The 16,708-nt window shown below is 38.1% G+C and overlaps 1 protein-coding gene and 1 long non-coding RNA gene across 2 annotated transcripts in view; one reads left to right on the top strand and one right to left on the bottom strand.

Moving 5' to 3' along the window:
• Positions 1 to 3,383: 3,383 nt before the first annotated feature.
• LOC120540258 lies at positions 3,384 to 8,046 on the bottom strand. Its single transcript, XR_005635782.1, has 5 exons — positions 7,840 to 8,046; positions 7,275 to 7,415; positions 5,466 to 5,547; positions 4,260 to 4,428; positions 3,384 to 3,868 (listed from the first exon to the last, which is right to left on the bottom strand). It is a non-coding gene; the product is annotated as an uncharacterized LOC120540258 (long non-coding RNA).
• Positions 8,047 to 8,167: 121 nt separating this feature from the next.
• The window catches only part of ippk (inositol 1,3,4,5,6-pentakisphosphate 2-kinase), a 130,980-nt gene continuing 122,439 nt past the window's right edge, over positions 8,168 to 16,708 (top strand). The window contains exon 1 of the mRNA XM_039770856.1: positions 8,168 to 8,534. Coding sequence (XP_039626790.1) covers positions 8,454 to 8,534 — 81 coding nt within the window. The 5' untranslated portion in view covers positions 8,168 to 8,453. The remainder of the gene's footprint in view (positions 8,535 to 16,708) is intronic.

The raw sequence follows: 16,708 nt of genomic DNA on the forward strand, positions 1-16,708 counted from the left end.
AGAGCAGGTCTCTCAATGTGTCTTTATCTGCTAAGTGAGGAATACATTTTCCAAGCTGATTTATCATGCCCAGAAAAATCCTTAGCTCACTGACATTAGAAATCACTTGCATTTTCAGTATAGGGTCTGTTTTAATTGGGTCTGGTTTAATTCCATCAACTGAGATTATGTGACCTAAAAACCGCATCTCTTTTTTCTTCAAACCGCATGTTTCAATATTCAAAATAATACTTGTTTTCTGGACTTTCCTTAATAACGCATGCAATTTTGCATTATGCTCTTCTTGTGTTTTCCCCCAAATGAGCACATCGTCCATGTGACAGGTGACTCCCTCCAGTCTGAGACTATGTGGCGTTTAAAAATCTTCAGGGGCAGAAGCAATGCCAAATGGAAGGTGATTAAAATAATACCTCCCAAAATGGGTTGTGAATGTTGTGAACTTGGCTGACTCTTTAGTCAGGGGAATGCCAAAACCTCATATTGGCATCAAGCTTGCTAAAGAGCAGGCTTCCTTTATTAGAGCATTACAGTCATTGCACAAACTACTTCGCTGATGTTTAACTTCTTCTGATTGACTTGCCATTCTAATTGCTTTATCTACTGTTAAGTCTTTATCAAGTTGAACACGCTTGGAGAGACACATATTTGACAATCCCACAACAAGCCTGTCATGTACAAGTTTTTCTTGTAACAGTTCATAACTACAAAGCTCTGCTAAGTATAGTGCAGAGATAAAAGAATCAAAAGTTTTTCTCCCTGTTTCTGCATATTGAACCCTGTATGATCATAAATGATGCTTTTCTTAATAATAAAAAAGTCATCAAAGGCGTTCGTAATGCGCACATACTGTTTTATCTGTTGCTTGCTTAAATTGAAGCCCCTTAAAACATCATCTGCTTCATCACCTATATTGTAAATGAGCATGTTCACCTGACTCTCTTCAGGGGACACATGTAGGTTGCATGCCTGGCGAAATGTTATGAAATGCTGTGATTATTTCGACCACTCCTGGGGTTTAGAAAAAAACAAAAAGCTCTGGCGGCCGAATGCTGAATATTGCAAATGGCCCTGAAGCTTGTGCAACATGCTGGCATGCACTGGAATTTGCAGCATCCGTCTTGATCTCCGCGAGTGCTTCTTCACAATTTTTCAGATAGATTCCCCTTTGCTTAATTGTTTGGGTGACGTTTTAGTAGAGGAGACTTGTTCATGACAGTCAGATCACTTCCGACACCATGTCGTGCTTTATAACTGAATTCGACACTCTGCTGTGAGGACTTTAAAACTTTTATTTAACAAATAGTCTTGTAGCTAAAGACCTTTCTGCACTGCCCAACTCCCCCTCTCTTCCGGTTCCCCAGCATTCTTCCATATGCAGCTTACTTACACCCCTAACACTCAACAGTATTAGATACAAATTATACAACAACAGCCTTCAGTTCTATGTTGCCCAGACTTTTGAACAGGTTAGGTCAGATCAGGCCGGAGATCATGCACTGTTACAGCATGTTTCCGCACCCACCACATCATGAAATAGCTCAGGATCCTGGTTGGCAAACCCCCTGGCAAACAAGTGGTCCAATCCCACCCTCTGGAAACAACCGTCTATCTGCCACTGCCAGGTGTTACATGGGAGTCCCCTTGGCCTGGTCCAGCCACTCGGGTCTTCAACCATGAGGATCCTGCGAGCCGGGTCACCCTCTGGGAATCGCACAACATGGCCATAGTGCCATAACTGATGCTCCCTCACAATGCAGGTAATATGCCTCATTCGGGACTCCATGAACAACTGCTTATTCAACGTAAAGTCAAACCAGCGATGCCCAAGGATTCTCTGAACAGACACAGTACCAAAGGAGTCTAGTCTTTGTCTCAGGTCACTGGATAGCTTCCATGTCTCACAACCATATAGCAAGACAGGAAGCACCAGGATTCTAAAAACTTGGACCTTCATCCTTTTGCAGATATTGGGAGAGTCACACAACCCTTTCCACTGCTAGATCTTACTTCAGCTTTTGATATTGTGGATCTTACAATTCTTATATCCCACCTTGAACATTATGTTGGCATCCAAGGTAATGCCCTGAAATGGTTTAAATCTTATCTAAGAAACAGGAGCATTTCTATTCATTTGGGTGAATTCTCATCCTCTGTAGCTCCTCTTACTTGTGGGGTTCCACATTGTTCCATCCTTGGACCAGTTCTCTTATTGATATGCATGTTAACTTTAGGCTCCATTGTTAACAAGTATTATCTATGCTGATGACACTCAAATATATTTGCCACTAAAATCAAAGTGAGAAAATATAGACCCTCCATGCATGCTTGAATGATATTAAAACCTGGATGGCAATGCATCCTCTTAAACTAAATGATAATAAAACTGTGATAATGCTGTTCAAAAGTTAACAGAGTTTGAGTGCCTCTGATGTTGCTCTTGGATCCCTTGCCATATACAGTATGTATCATAAAGCTTCAGTTAGGAGTCCAGGTGTGATCTGTGACAGCTCATTCAAACTTGACAAACAGACAAATTGTGAGGTTAAATGAAGCTTTTTCCAACTGAGACTTCAAGGCAAAGGCTTTCCTTTCTTTCAGTGATCTTGAAAAGGCCATACAAGCGGTTATAACATCTCATTTGGACTATTGCAGTTCTTTGTATGTAGGTGTTGGTCAGGTCCTGTTATGACGCCTACAACTATTCCACAACTTTGTTGTTCCCTTATTGAATGGCTCTTATATGTATGGCCATATTTCACCAATACTGACCTTGCTTCCTTGGCTTCTGGTCTGTTTCAGAATTGATTTTAAAATTCTATTTCTTGTTTTCAAATGTTTGAGTGAATCAGCCCCATCTTGCCTCTTGGAACTTCTTCACTTGTATGTGCCAACGAGAGCCCTGCGGTCTACTAGCCAGAGGCTCTTAGTTGTGCCGAGGGCAAAGCTGAAACAAAGGGAGAATCGGGCGTTTGCGGTGGCTACTGTTTTTCTCTGGAATGGCTCACCTTATTATATTAGGTCTGCTCCAATACAGGCCATTTTTAAGTAATCATTAAAGTCTTATTTCTTCTTGCTGCCATTTGACCCTACAAGAGGTTGACATTTTTTTATATATGTTGGATCATGTACATTCATGATTAGAAATATGTATGGGTGTGGGTTTATCTTTTATGTAATGGTTGGTTATTCTTGCAGTTTCGTGCTGTGTACATATGTATATCTGAATTGCTTCTTTTACCCTTCCTTGTACTGCACTTTGGTTCAGTTCTGGCTGCTGTTGTAAATGTCGTTTATAAATACAAATTGCCTTGCCCTGCTTTATAAAACATTATTTTAATACATAACACTAAGAAGTGCAGATTTGAGACACTGGACTGTAAAGATGAAGTTGGTTTGCAACATTTATTACAAAAAAAGTTACAGAATATATAAAATATAGAACAAGAATTGTAGGTTGTAAACTGAACAATGATGGCCATATATGTTTGCTACATTTTCTCACTAAACAGTCATTTTCCTTTTTTCTCTCACGTTATCTAAAAACAGATGCATGTCTTCCATGTGTGAAAAAAAAAGGATGATGAAGGGTCTGAAGACATATTCCCTCTCCTCTTCTTCTGGAAATTCAGATAACAAATCAAATTTCTGAAGGGCCTCCTCAATGTCGTCTTTGTCCATTGACAGTAATGCAGGGAGTGAGATTAGCCCCCTGAACATAGAAATGTTCTCAGCACAGCATTTCTCTGCCTCGGTAAGATGCTGAAGGATTCCGTGTTGCTGTAATACGTTTTATTAAAAAAAGAAAAAAAAAGTTCTTTAAATGGTCATCATAAAGCTTATAGCCTTTTCCTTCACATTTACAAGGAATCTAAGAAAGAGAAAGTAAAAAAAATAATGTACAGTACATTCTGAATTTGTTATACATTATTAGCATTACTGCATTCGATCGCAGATTTTACAAGTCTTCAATGTTTCTTACCATACACTATTATTAACACAGCACACAGTGCATTTCAAATGTTTTAAGGCAGTTAAGAGTTATACTAATAGTACAGTTTATCTGAAGATGTAAAACAGGCTTTTTGTCTTTTGGGCCTTGACTCCTACTGGTTATCAATTAACAGTCGGCATCTGAAGTAAGCATTAAGTCTTTTTATACATTTTATTCACTATATCACAGGCATTGTAAGCCAGCATCAACAAAATGTTATTCTTATGGAAGTTTATAAAGTGATGTGTCTGTACTTGCTCATCAGTACCTTGTGCTGGATATTGGAGAAGGGAGGCCGACGTTTCTTGTAAAAGAAAAAAATCTGAAACCTGCAGAACACAGTGCTATGGAATAGCGAGACATTTGTTCACTTCAGAGGTAGTGCAAGTCTTTACTGATCTTCTGTCTTTTCATTAATGGCTCAATAAAGTCTAAACCTGAAAACAGAGAAAATAATATTCATCTAAGGAAATGATAAAAAAAGAAATAAAAGAATAAGAATAAAAAATTACCCTGTCCTGGCTGTCCATTATTTCTGTACCTTCTAATTTTTTGGTTTGTTCTTGGCCTTCATTTAGAAAGGTATTTGCTCGCTAAATCCAACGTCAGCAGTTACTTCAGTGATTTCAAAAAGAAGCACTAAGTTTATAATGGTAAGCATTTTGACTATTTGTCTTTGATTTATAATATGGCTGGCTAAGTACGAGGTGTGGCAGAAAAGTAATGAGACTGGCAACACTGCAAGCGATCTGGCAACGCTGCGCTGTTGTCCTTGATAGAGCACGTGCATCAGTACCCTCCCATAACTCAGTGCGAGTTTCAACTCCTTCCGTTAACTACGTGATTTGTGTGACTGCTATTAGCGAAGTTGTGTTTTTGGTTGTGCGTCACGCAAAATGGAGCAGCGAAATTTGGAGCAACGTTTTGCCATTAAACGGCACGTGTGACGTTTGAAAAGTTAAAACAGGCCTATGGGGAACATTCTTTATCCCGAGCTCATGTTTTTCGCTGGCACAAATCATTTTGGAAGGCAGAAAATACGTTGAAGATGAACACCGTTCAGGGAGGACTTCAACTTCGAAAACCAATGAAAACATCGAACGTGTGAAGATCAGACCGTCGTTTAACATTAAGAATGTTGGGTGAACAATTAAATTTGAACAGATTTACCATTCATCAAATTTTGACTGAACATTTGCACATGCGAAAGGTCTGTGCCAAAATGGTGCCCAAAAACTGTCCTCTCCATAACAGAATTTTTGACCTCAAAAGGCATTCCTGTGGTTCCCCAGCCCCCTTATTCACCTGACCTCAGTCCGTGTGACTTTTTCCTAAACTGAAAAATGTCCTCAAAGGACGTCATTTCGGGACTTTAGAAAACATCCAAAAGAGTGTAACGGACATGCTGAAGACCATACCAGTTGAAGACTAAACTAAATTAAAAGTTATTAAAGGAAATTTAAATGTCATTTACCTCTTGGGGCTGGAGTTTTCAAGCAACATTCTACAGCAGCACTTCCTCAAAGACGGAAGACGGCATTTCATTCTAAAGAGGACTGAGCAGAGTCAAGTTGTTAAAAGGAGTTTAATGTTACAAAAATATTTATGCAAACCATTATAAACATATATTTAAAATATATAGATTTTGAAAGGTAGGTGTTTCTGGAACTTCAAAACCATTAGGGGCAGTATGCTGAAATTAAAACAAATACAAATACAGTAATCCCTCCTCGATCGCAGCGATAGGTGAAAATCCGAAGTAGAAACCATATGTTTGTATGGTTATTTGTATATATTTTAAGCCTTTAGAAACTCTCCCACACTGTTTATAAATATTCTCTGCACAGTTATACAGTAAATACTCGTTTATCGTGGTTAATCCGCTCCAGACAGACAAATGAATTTCCACGAAGTAGCATTCTTTATTTATAAATCTAATATTTTCGCAGTTAGATCATAGAGAACCTGTTCACAACCTTCTACAAATTTTTTGTAACATTATTAGAGCCCTCTAGACATGAAATAACACCCTTTAGTCAAAAGTTTAAACTGTGCTCCATGACAAGACAGAGATAACAGTTCTTTCTCACAATTAAAAGAATGCAAACATATCTTCCTCTTCAAAGGAGTGCCGTCAGGAGCAGAGAATGTCAGAGAGAGAGAGAGAGAAAAAAGTAAACAATCAAAAATTAATTGGGCTGTTGGGCTTTTAAGTAAATGAAGCACCAGCGATAAAGCAGCCGCAATGAAGGGATCAATGTGAAGGTAGTCTTTCAGCATTTTTTAGAGGAGCGTCCGTATCTTCCAAGCAAACAGCCTTTGTGCCAGCAGCCCCTCCTCTCACACCCCCAACGTCAGGAGCAGAGAATGTCAGAGAGAGTGAGAGACAGAGAAAAGCAAACAATCAAAAATCAATACGGGCTGTTAGAGCTTTGAAGTGTGCGAAGCACTGCGCGGGAAGCATATCGTATATCATTGAGGAGTTTTATTTAATACGTAATATGTGCTCTGATTGGGTTATTAAATATTATTATTATTAATTATTATTAATTTCTCAGCCATCCGCCAATAGCGTCCCTTGTATGAAATCAACTGGGCAAACAACCTGAGGAAGCACGTACCATAAATTAAAAGACCCATTGTCCGCAAAAATTCGCGAACCAGCGAAAAATCTGTGATATATATTTAGATATGCTTACATTTAAAATCTGCGATGGAGTGAAGTAGCGAAAGTCAAAGCGTGATATAGCGAGGGATCACTGTATAATAAAATAAAAATAACAATATCCAAGACAAGTTGTAGAAGGTGACAAAAATGAGAACCAGTAACCAGATATAATCCTCCCTCTACAAATGCTACAATGAAAGAAAAGGACTAAAGTTGAGACACACCTCGTTAAAATTTGAAGGGGGCCTCGAGGATGAAATACTGAGAAACCACAAAATGATCATTTGGAAACCTGGACACAACATTAAATACATACATACACAAAAAGATAGTTACAATATGAAATGGTCATACCATCAACATGACAATTCCACAGTCATGGCTATTCATTTAAAAATTAATCAAAGATAAATATTAAATACTGACATAGTAAAACTGTTTTGACAATGACTTTTAAACAAAAACAACAATGGAAACAGCCACTTGTTACACACCCAGTGTTACATTTGTTAATAGTAAAACCTGCCAAACAGAAAATGCAGGATTTAAAAAAGTTCCAGTTCAGAAATCTAAACGTCAGTATTGTTTGCAAGCACACACTACTAGCATAATTACCTGCATACTACATAAATGTGGCCTTCATGTCTCTGAAGGCTGTTAGCAGGATGCTGTGGTCTTTGCTTTGGATTGATTTTGATATTTACTCAATGTAATCAAAGTTGGTTTTATATTCTCTGCCTTTATGGAGAAATGCGACTGTGGAAATCAAGACAAAAATAATATGTAATACTAATTTGGCAGAAACCGCTAACGTGCTTTTATAAATAACTAAGTACAGAAAAATCAAGTTAAATAATATATTTAACAAACGTTACTGACAACGATAAACATAAATACCTTTCATACTGTACACTAACATTGCAGATTCTCTACATAACATCTCATAAATATGTGAAAAAGTTACTATAAATTAAATAATATGGCAAATAGTAAAATAAATAATATAAGAGGTAAAAAAATAATTTAAAAGATATGCTTAAAAATAGGACGTCAGTAATGACGATAAACTGAGAATGTTTGGATTCGCTATACAGTATATAATAATACATCTCATTAGTTTTCTTTAATGGATCTAAAGTTTCTTTGAATATATTGAGCTTTGTATTCTGCGAATCCATACCTGATTCTGTTGTGCCATTGTTCAGTGGCAGAAAACGTTTTCAGCTCCATTTCTTTTTCGAATTGGAAAAACTGTACAGCAGCTCTTCTCTTTTTCTTTCTACGGACTATGGAAGGCCGACTCTTCGGCCTACAGCCGGACCCTTCTCAGTAATTCCATGTCAAAGTTCCAAACCGTCTACCACACGTGAACGCAGCATTCATTTCCGTAATTTGGCACTACTAACCAATCACATCGCGTGATTTTTTAACGTCATTACATATCTCCATTTGGAACGGCTCTTATTACATAGTGGCAGTCGAATAGGCAGTAAGGTGTAGAATGAGACAGTGTGATTGACATTTTACACAGCCAAGCACGTTCCAAAATGTTGTTGGTTTTCCGCAGCAATCAGCTTATGAGAGGAGTTAGTTAAAAGGTTATTCGTTAAAGAAACCAATAGGAAGAGACTTCCTGAAGAAGGCCGGCAGTCCGGTGTGTCAGTGGGCCAAAATAGAAAAAACCTCAGTAATTTTCCCTAAAATATAGTTAATGGTTAGAGTTTTAAAAAAATTGTGTCTCTGTTTAAGATAATTAGAAGATCCAACTTGTGGGTAAAGCAAAGAGTCAGTGTTATGGAATTGGACCAAATGGATGTAAATGAGTGGAAATATCACGGAGAAGGAAACAAGAGTCTGGTCGTGTCTCATTTACAGGTAAGAATATCGTTACGTAGTTCGAGGACGGAAAACTAGTGGGGTCATTTACAGAAAACTTCCAGCAGAGTCGTGCAGTAGCGATCCGGTCTGTCCAGTGAGGTCAAAAGAGATGGACTCGATTAAACTAATATGAATTTGTATGTTTAAACAGTGGTAGGGCTAAGTGTGTCGCAGTGAAAAACTTCTGTTTCAACTTCCTTCTGTGGCCCACCGAAACCACACGTAAGCTGTTCTGTTCAGTGGAAAGAATGGCATTTAGCCACTCATTTCAACTTGTAGCAATAAATAATTCAGATACCTAGAAGGGCGAAGTAGCTGCACTCCAAATGGTGTTATTCGTCACCTATGTCAGCCTCAGTGAATAAAATAAAAATTAACCCTCGTCAGGTTTCAATGCGTTGTCAGGTTTTCCGCTTAGAATCCACTTTATAATCCACCTTGCAAAGATGTGAAATCTGCACGCTGCATATATCGATTATAAACGACGAGGTCTTGTTTTGTTACTGTCTTGTGTGATTCTTTTTGATTATCATGATAAAGTTGCGCTTTGCTACTAAATAATTTTGTAATTTTTGTGTTAGATACTCGGGCAGAAGATATGTGTCGATTCTAACGTTATAGCCCCAGTACATACATTATGACACCTTGTTACTTTCTTTTATGAATCCTCATATGTGGTGGTGTCAGTTGTCTAGGACCCTCTTCCAGTGTATTAAAAGTGAAGTGCTTAACAAATCATTTTCAAAGTTTAAGGGCTGGTGGAAAAGAACATTTTTTTTTCTGATATTCAAAACTGTAAATATAAATTCTTAAAATTATCATTGTGAAGTTATTTTAATTTGCTTTCATAAAAACAAAAAAATGATTAGGATGTATTCAACAAGTACAAAGTTGAAAAGATAAATGTAATTAAAACATAACAAAGTATACAACATACTAACATCCCAATATACTGGTACCTTCTTCCTGATGGAATTCTTCACCCAGCTCTTCACTCACCTTAACAAGATTTTCAGAGAAAAATAATTGTGAATCCAAAAAGTGAAATTTGTGACTCTTGTCACAACACAGTTTAACTTAAGTAATACATTTTCCAGAGTTTTATTATTTGGATCTTTATTGTTACTTAACTTAGAAATGACTTCTTTGAGTGATACAGAAGTGCCAAGCCATTCATTGCACTGTCAAATTCTACAAAAGTGATTGGTTTTCTAATATAAGGTCTAGCAAGAATGACCACTTTCAATTTATCTCAAGACAAACCCTGAATTTTTTGGCACAAATATATTAAACAGGCTCCATCTTTGTTAGGGCTTTGTCAGACCACATCATTAAACCAAGCTTAATGTGAAGCAGCAGTAGTAGTAGTAGTAGTAGCCGCCACACTTTACAAGGATTCACCAGGTGAGATATGATGATGTTTACCATCCCAAGCTTTAGCTTTCTTTTCTAGCTGGTTATATAAAGACTTGGCAATGCTGTCCCATTCACAGAGAAAACATGGAAATTTTATATCCCCTTACTGCTAAAACCGTAAGATACCCAGAAGTTTCAGGCCCCCACATGCAAATCAACTGAGCTCATTGTAGTTGATTTTTCTCACTGTTTTACTTTGAACATAGATTTTAATATTAAAATATATTACATTCAAACATCCTTAAGGCAAAGTCTTGGTATTATAATGCGAAAACAAGAAAAAAAAAACCATACAAATCACATGAAATAATCTAAAAAAAACTTTTTCAACATATATCTGTGAATCTTTTGTATCATTAACTTTGCTTTCTTGAATCTTTTCAGTTTTGTATTTCTTGTTTGTTTCTTTATAATGTATGTTTAAAAGGATATTTAATAAGAGACAGTCATAAAAAACTACTTAATTTGTATAAAACAAAAATAACAGTTTAGGGACCCCTATTTTGCTGAGTATTTTGTTGACATTTGTGTGAAATTACCCACTGTAACACTCTGTTCTTGTTGACTGCATTGTAAAGTAATATTCTCAATAAACTCTACTAATTGTCTTTATAGATTTAAACACTTCAGTCATGTCTTATTTTAATCTCTTTTTCCTTAACACGAGATTTCCTGAAGCCTACAAAAAAAACATGTAATCCCGGCCCACCTTAAATCCCTTTGCACCTCTCCATCAGCGTCTTTTGTTTTGTAAATGCGTCGATCAGCACAAGCAGCAAGGAGCCTGCTGTCCCATCCCCCCTGTTGACAGAGCTCAGCTCGGGCAAAAAGTTCTCCTAGCTTAAGCCAAGACTCCTTACCTGTGTGTGATGTGCCTTGAGTTGTATAGGGTAAACAATAGAGTATATCGTTATTTGGAATACATGCATTTAATGTGTGCTCCATGTTTACAAAGATCTGGGTAAGTGTAGGATGAAAAGAAATGCAAGAAATGGTGAACACATACCTGAAGAAGAAACCTTTTCCATGTTATACTAATAAGTGTATAATGCGTCAAGACTTTAGACCAAATATCAAATAAACACGTGCGTTTTTAATCAAGAATATAACCAAAAGGGGTTTGATTTGATTTACATGTGGCTGTCAATGAGTTAAAAACTTGAGATGAAGTGCCAGTCAACAGGAAGTTTACACGTATTCTTGAATGGTGCAGAGTTAAGTACTGCAGCCTTATAACCCAAAGGTTCAGGGTTTGAAACTGGGCACTCTGCGTTTTGAGTTGTGAGCTGCTATTATTATTATTATATATTATTTCTACAGTAAAAAAAAAAAAAGTACTTTTGATTTAAATCTGTAACACCTGGTGTAAATTTTGGCTACTTGTAAAAGTTAGCACTTGTTTTTTTTTTATTGTTCAGTTTTACTCTTTCAGTGACGTTCACGTGGTACAACGATCTTGACCCTCCATCTTTGAGTTGATGGCATTTAACTCCATTCTTTTCACAAGAGCAGCACTGTGGCTGATGCCTGCCCAGAACTGTTTGTTGTACCGGCAATGAAAGATACGATGTCCTGTGACTGCTATCAGACTAGACAAAGACAGAACAGTAGCAACACACTGCTTTTTCACAGCGCTTTTTCCGGCTAATAGACTGCTGTAATGCAACTCAGCTCTGCTTGGCACCATAAGCAAAAGGGGACTTCCACCTGCAGCTTAAGTTCCTTCAGTATGCAAGCAATTCGCCAAGCTAGTGTTAATATCGGACCATGCTGTGCTGACGGTATATATGCCCAAACTTTGCATTGGCTGTTACAGACTGAAATCAAAGGCTTCTTCTTTTTGGGAACATAAAGAAGTGTAGAAAGTATAATAATGATGCAAATAATAATTCTAGTGAGTAATAATATAAAGTGCATATGTGTGCGTGACACGAGCATCACTTTCAGATTCACCAGAATCCGTTTTGGTTTCACTGACCGTTTCAGTTTTTACATTCCATTTCAATTTTCACAGCCAGAAGAAAGATTCACCTCATCATCACTGCTGATGAGAGACGTTTCCTTCAAAATGCCATTATACGGTTAGGAGAAGGTGCATCAACATCCTTGTCATGATAATGTTCGGGCCTGATGCTTATGCAAGACATGGCTATACCATTGCCAAAGTAACGATGGGCAGTAACCCTTTTGGCATTTTTATAGCCTGAGTAATCCTCAGTTTTAATGCGAGATGTGTCTATACCATTGCCCAAGTGACCCTCCTGACCAATGTTTGTAGCACTGTTTTTACAGCCTGCATTAGGCTCTGGTCTAATGTTAAGGAGGTTAATAACTCCAGTGTTAATTGTAGGCTATACGAAAGCATGAGGGGAATCGTTAAGAAGCGTATAAGGGAAGCTAAAAGATAGAGAAGAATATAGCAGGTAATACAAAAGATGACCCAAAGAGATTCTTTCAGCGTTTTGATAGTAAAAACAGTCAAGAAGGAGGTGAATTGCATCAGGGTAAAGGGTAAATTATGTAACTGGCATAAATAAAGGTAAAGGGGAATTAAAAAATACAGACAGTGAAATAGCAGATGCTTTGAACTTTCATTTTTCTGACGTCCTCACATGTGAGGAAGAAGATAACCTCCCAGTGGTAAAAGACTACTAAGGAGGTATTGAGTGAGTTGGAAATTTTTGAGGGTACTGCTTAAATTAAATAGGCTGAAATCAAGCAAATCGCCAAGACCAGATAATATATATCTTGAAGTTTTTAAGGAGTTTAGTGAGCACATATATAAACCCATGTAGCATATTTTAGTACGTCACTGTGCAGTGTGGAAATTCCAAAGTACTGGAAAAAATGGCAAATATCCTGTTCTATAAAAATGGTGACTGGGCAGATCCAAGCAACTGTAGGAAAGTAAGCTTATTCTGCACCACAGGAAAATAAATTGAAAGAATTATTAACACTAGAATTACCAAAGCCTATGAAAAAACTTGTAAATCCATCCCACCTTAAATCCTTTAACACCTCTCTGTCACCGTCTTTTGTCTTGTAAATTTGTTGACAAGCAGCGAGCAGCTGTGCCGCCAAAGCAGTCTTATTCAAGACGACATGTCAATGTGGCACCCAAACGCAGGTTCTTTTTCTGCAGTTATATTCTTGAATAAAAGTGTACTTGTTTTGTTATACTTGTACCTCTTGTGAAAGTGTTTATTTCATATTTGGACTTCAGACTTCATGTCTTCATTTTGTCAATTATTACTAAAACATGAAAAACGTTTGTTTTAACGATGTGTTTATATAGATTGTTGTAGACACAGAACACACATGAAATGCATGTGTTCCAAATAACAATATAGTATTTACTCAATACAGCTCTAAGCAACTGACAGGCAGGTAAACAGACTTGAGCTAAGAAAACTTTGTGCGGCGGTGGGGGGGGGATGTGATGACCGGCTGCTTGCTGCTTATCGACACATTTACAAGACAAAAGACGCTGACGGAGAGGTGCGAAGTGATTTAAGGTGGGATGGATTTACGAGTTTTTTCGTAGGCTTTGGTGAGTTCTAGTGTTAAGGATAACACTGAGCAACACATGGCAAGAATATGAGCAATCAACATGGGTTCAGAAGAGGAAGGACATGTTTTATCAACTTGATTGAATTTTATGAGGAAGCAACAAAAGGATATGATCAAAGTGGAGTTTATGATGCTATGTATCTTTACTTTCAGAAAGCATTTCATAATTTGCCATATGACTGTTAGGTTATCAAACTAAAAGAAGTGGGAGTTCATGGTGTTTGTTGATGGATGCAAAATTTGCTCAGACACGTGAAGCACAGAGTTATGGTGAGGGGTTAGTGAAGGGTGAAGGAACCCTATTGGAATTGGTTGACGTTAAGAGTGGTGTTCCACTGGGGTCATTTTTGGGGTCGCTGCTATTTTTAATATATATAATTTGGATAGGAATATGGTAACAAACTGGTTAAGATTGATCCCAAAATTAGTGGATTGGCAGATAATCTAGAATCCGCCGAGTCATTACAGAGGGACATAGGTCAGGTCACGTTGGGAAGTATGCACTGGTACAGTGTGTTGCCGCACCCACCACATGATGAAAAAGCTCAGGATTCTGGTTGGCAACCCCTAGGTAGACACACGGTCCAGTCCCACCCTCTGGAAATGACCCTCTATCAACCTGCAGCCAGGTGTTACTTGGGCATCCCTTGGCCTGGTCCAGCCACTCGGGTCCTCAAAAATGAGGATCCTGTGAGCTGGATCACCCTCAGGGAATTGCGCCAAATGGCTGCAGTGCCGTAACTGATGCTCCATAACAATGCAGGTAATGTGCCTCATTCAGGATTCCATGAGGAACCACTCATTCAACACAAAGTCAAAAAAGCGCTACCCAAGGATTCTTTGAAAAGACACAGTACCAAAGGAGTCCAGTCTTCATCTCAGGTCACTGGATAGCGTCTTAGAACCAGGACTCTAAAGACTTGGACCTTTGTTCTTTTGCATAGATATCGGGAGTGCCACGCACCCCTTTCCAGCGACTTCATGACCCTTAACGCTCTCCCACACAGTTTACTGACTTTATAGGAAGAGTCACCAGAGATATGACTGTTGAGATAAGTAAAGCTCTCAACAAGGTCGACATACACTCCGCAGACAGACACACTGCTGACAGCTGTGCCTAAGAGGTCATTAGTGGCCTGGACCTTGGTTTTTATCCAGGACACTCGCAAGCTCAGACACGAAGACTCCTTGCTCAGTCTCTTGAGAGCCCCGATCAGAGCCTCCATTGACTCTGCAAAGATGTTAAAACCCATTGCAGGCTTGTACCACAGCATTGTTGGCTAATCAAGATCAGTGAATCTTTCTTTTCCAACAGATGCCCCACAGCTGAGGGACCTATGAAGTAGAGGAAGAAATTTAATGTCAATAAATGTAAAGTATTGCATATAGGAAGTAAAAATGTTGAGTCTGAATACACAATGCAAGGTCTCAGAATCAAAAGTACACCTTATAAGAAGGATGTAGGGGTTGTAGAGGACTTGGCACTATCAACTGCCAGAAAGTGTTCAGTAGCCATTAAGAAGACTAACAGAATGTTAGATTATATATAGCGTGATGTCTACAGAACAAGTCCAAAGAGGTTATACTTAAGCTTTTTAACTCGCTGATGAGGCCTCATCTGAAGTACTGTGTACAATTTTGGTATCCAGGCTACAAATTTGACATGGCACAAGACATAGCAGCTCTGGAAGAGAAAAGCAGCATGGTTGATTCGAGGGCTACAGGAAATAATTTATGAGGAACAGAAGATTAAGCGGAGACTTGATTGAAGTGTTTAAAATTATGAAGGGAATTAATATAGCGGATTAAGTCTGTTATTTTAAAATGAGCTCATCAAAGCATGTGGAAACAGTTGGAAGCTTGTTATCTGTAAATTCCGCACAAACATTAGGAAGGTTTTCTTTACACAGATCTATAAACCTATGGAATAAGCTACCAAGTAGTGTGGTAGACAGCTGCAATATTTCAGTTCTGATATTAATTGTAGTTTTAATTTTATAAAATTAATTTTTACTTTGTTCTAATTTTCAGTGGAGTCAAATTGTTTTTATTTTTATTTAGTTCAGTGTTTAAAATTGTAGTTTTCATTTTATTTATTTACAATCATGGCCGAAAGTATTGGCACCCCTGGAATTTTCCCAAAAAATGCACCATTTCTCCCAGAAGTTTGTTGCAATTACAAATGTATTGGTATACACATGTTTATTTCCTTTATGTGCTTTGGAACAACACAGACACAGAGGAAAAAAGCCAAATCTGACATCATGTTACACAAAACTCCAAAAATGTGCTGGACAAAATTATTGGCACCTTTTCAAAATTGTAGGTAAATCATTTTATTTCAAGCATATTATGATGCTCGTTTGAACTCGTCTGTGGCAAGAAACAGGTGCTGGCAATATAGCAGTCACACCTGAAGCCAGTTAAAATGGAGAAATGTTGAGTCAACCTTTCTGTTGTGTGTCTGAGTGTGCCACACTAAGCATGGAGAACAGAAAGAAGAGCAAAGAATTGCTGAGGACTTGAGAAAAAAAATTGTGGACAGAATATCAACAATCTGAAGACTACAAGTCCATCTCCAGAGATCTTCATGTTCCTTTTTCCACTGTGCGCAACATAATCAAGAAGTTCACAACACATGGCACTGTAGCTAAGCTCCCTGGGTTGGACGGAAGAGAAAAATTGATAAAAAACTGCAAAGAAGGATAGTCTGAATGGTGGATAAACAGCTCCAATCAACTTCAAAACATTCAAGTTGTTCTGCAGACTCAGGGTGCAACAGTGTCAGCTCGAACTATCCGTCGACATCTGAACAAAGTGAAACACTATGGCAGGAGAGCCAGGAGGACCCCACTGTTGACACAGAAACATAAAAAAGCCAGACTGGAGTTTACCAAAATGTACTTGAGGAAGCCAAAATCCTTCTGGACGAATGTCTTGTGGACAGATGAGACCAAGGTAGAAGATTTTGGTAAAGCTCATCATTCTACTGTTTTACAGAAAGCGGAATGAGGCCTACAAAGAAAAGAACACTGTACCTACAGTCAAACACGGTGGAGTTTCTAAGATGTTTTGGGGATGTTTTGCTGCCTCTGGCACTGGATGCCTTGACTGCGTGCAAATCATCATGAAATCTGAAGACTACCAAAAGATATTGGGGCGCAATGTAGTGCAGTGCTCAGTGT

The sequence above is a fragment of the Polypterus senegalus genome, chromosome 12 (assembly GCF_016835505.1).
Source record: "Polypterus senegalus isolate Bchr_013 chromosome 12, ASM1683550v1, whole genome shotgun sequence".
NCBI classification, from domain to species: domain Eukaryota; kingdom Metazoa; phylum Chordata; class Cladistia; order Polypteriformes; family Polypteridae; genus Polypterus; species Polypterus senegalus.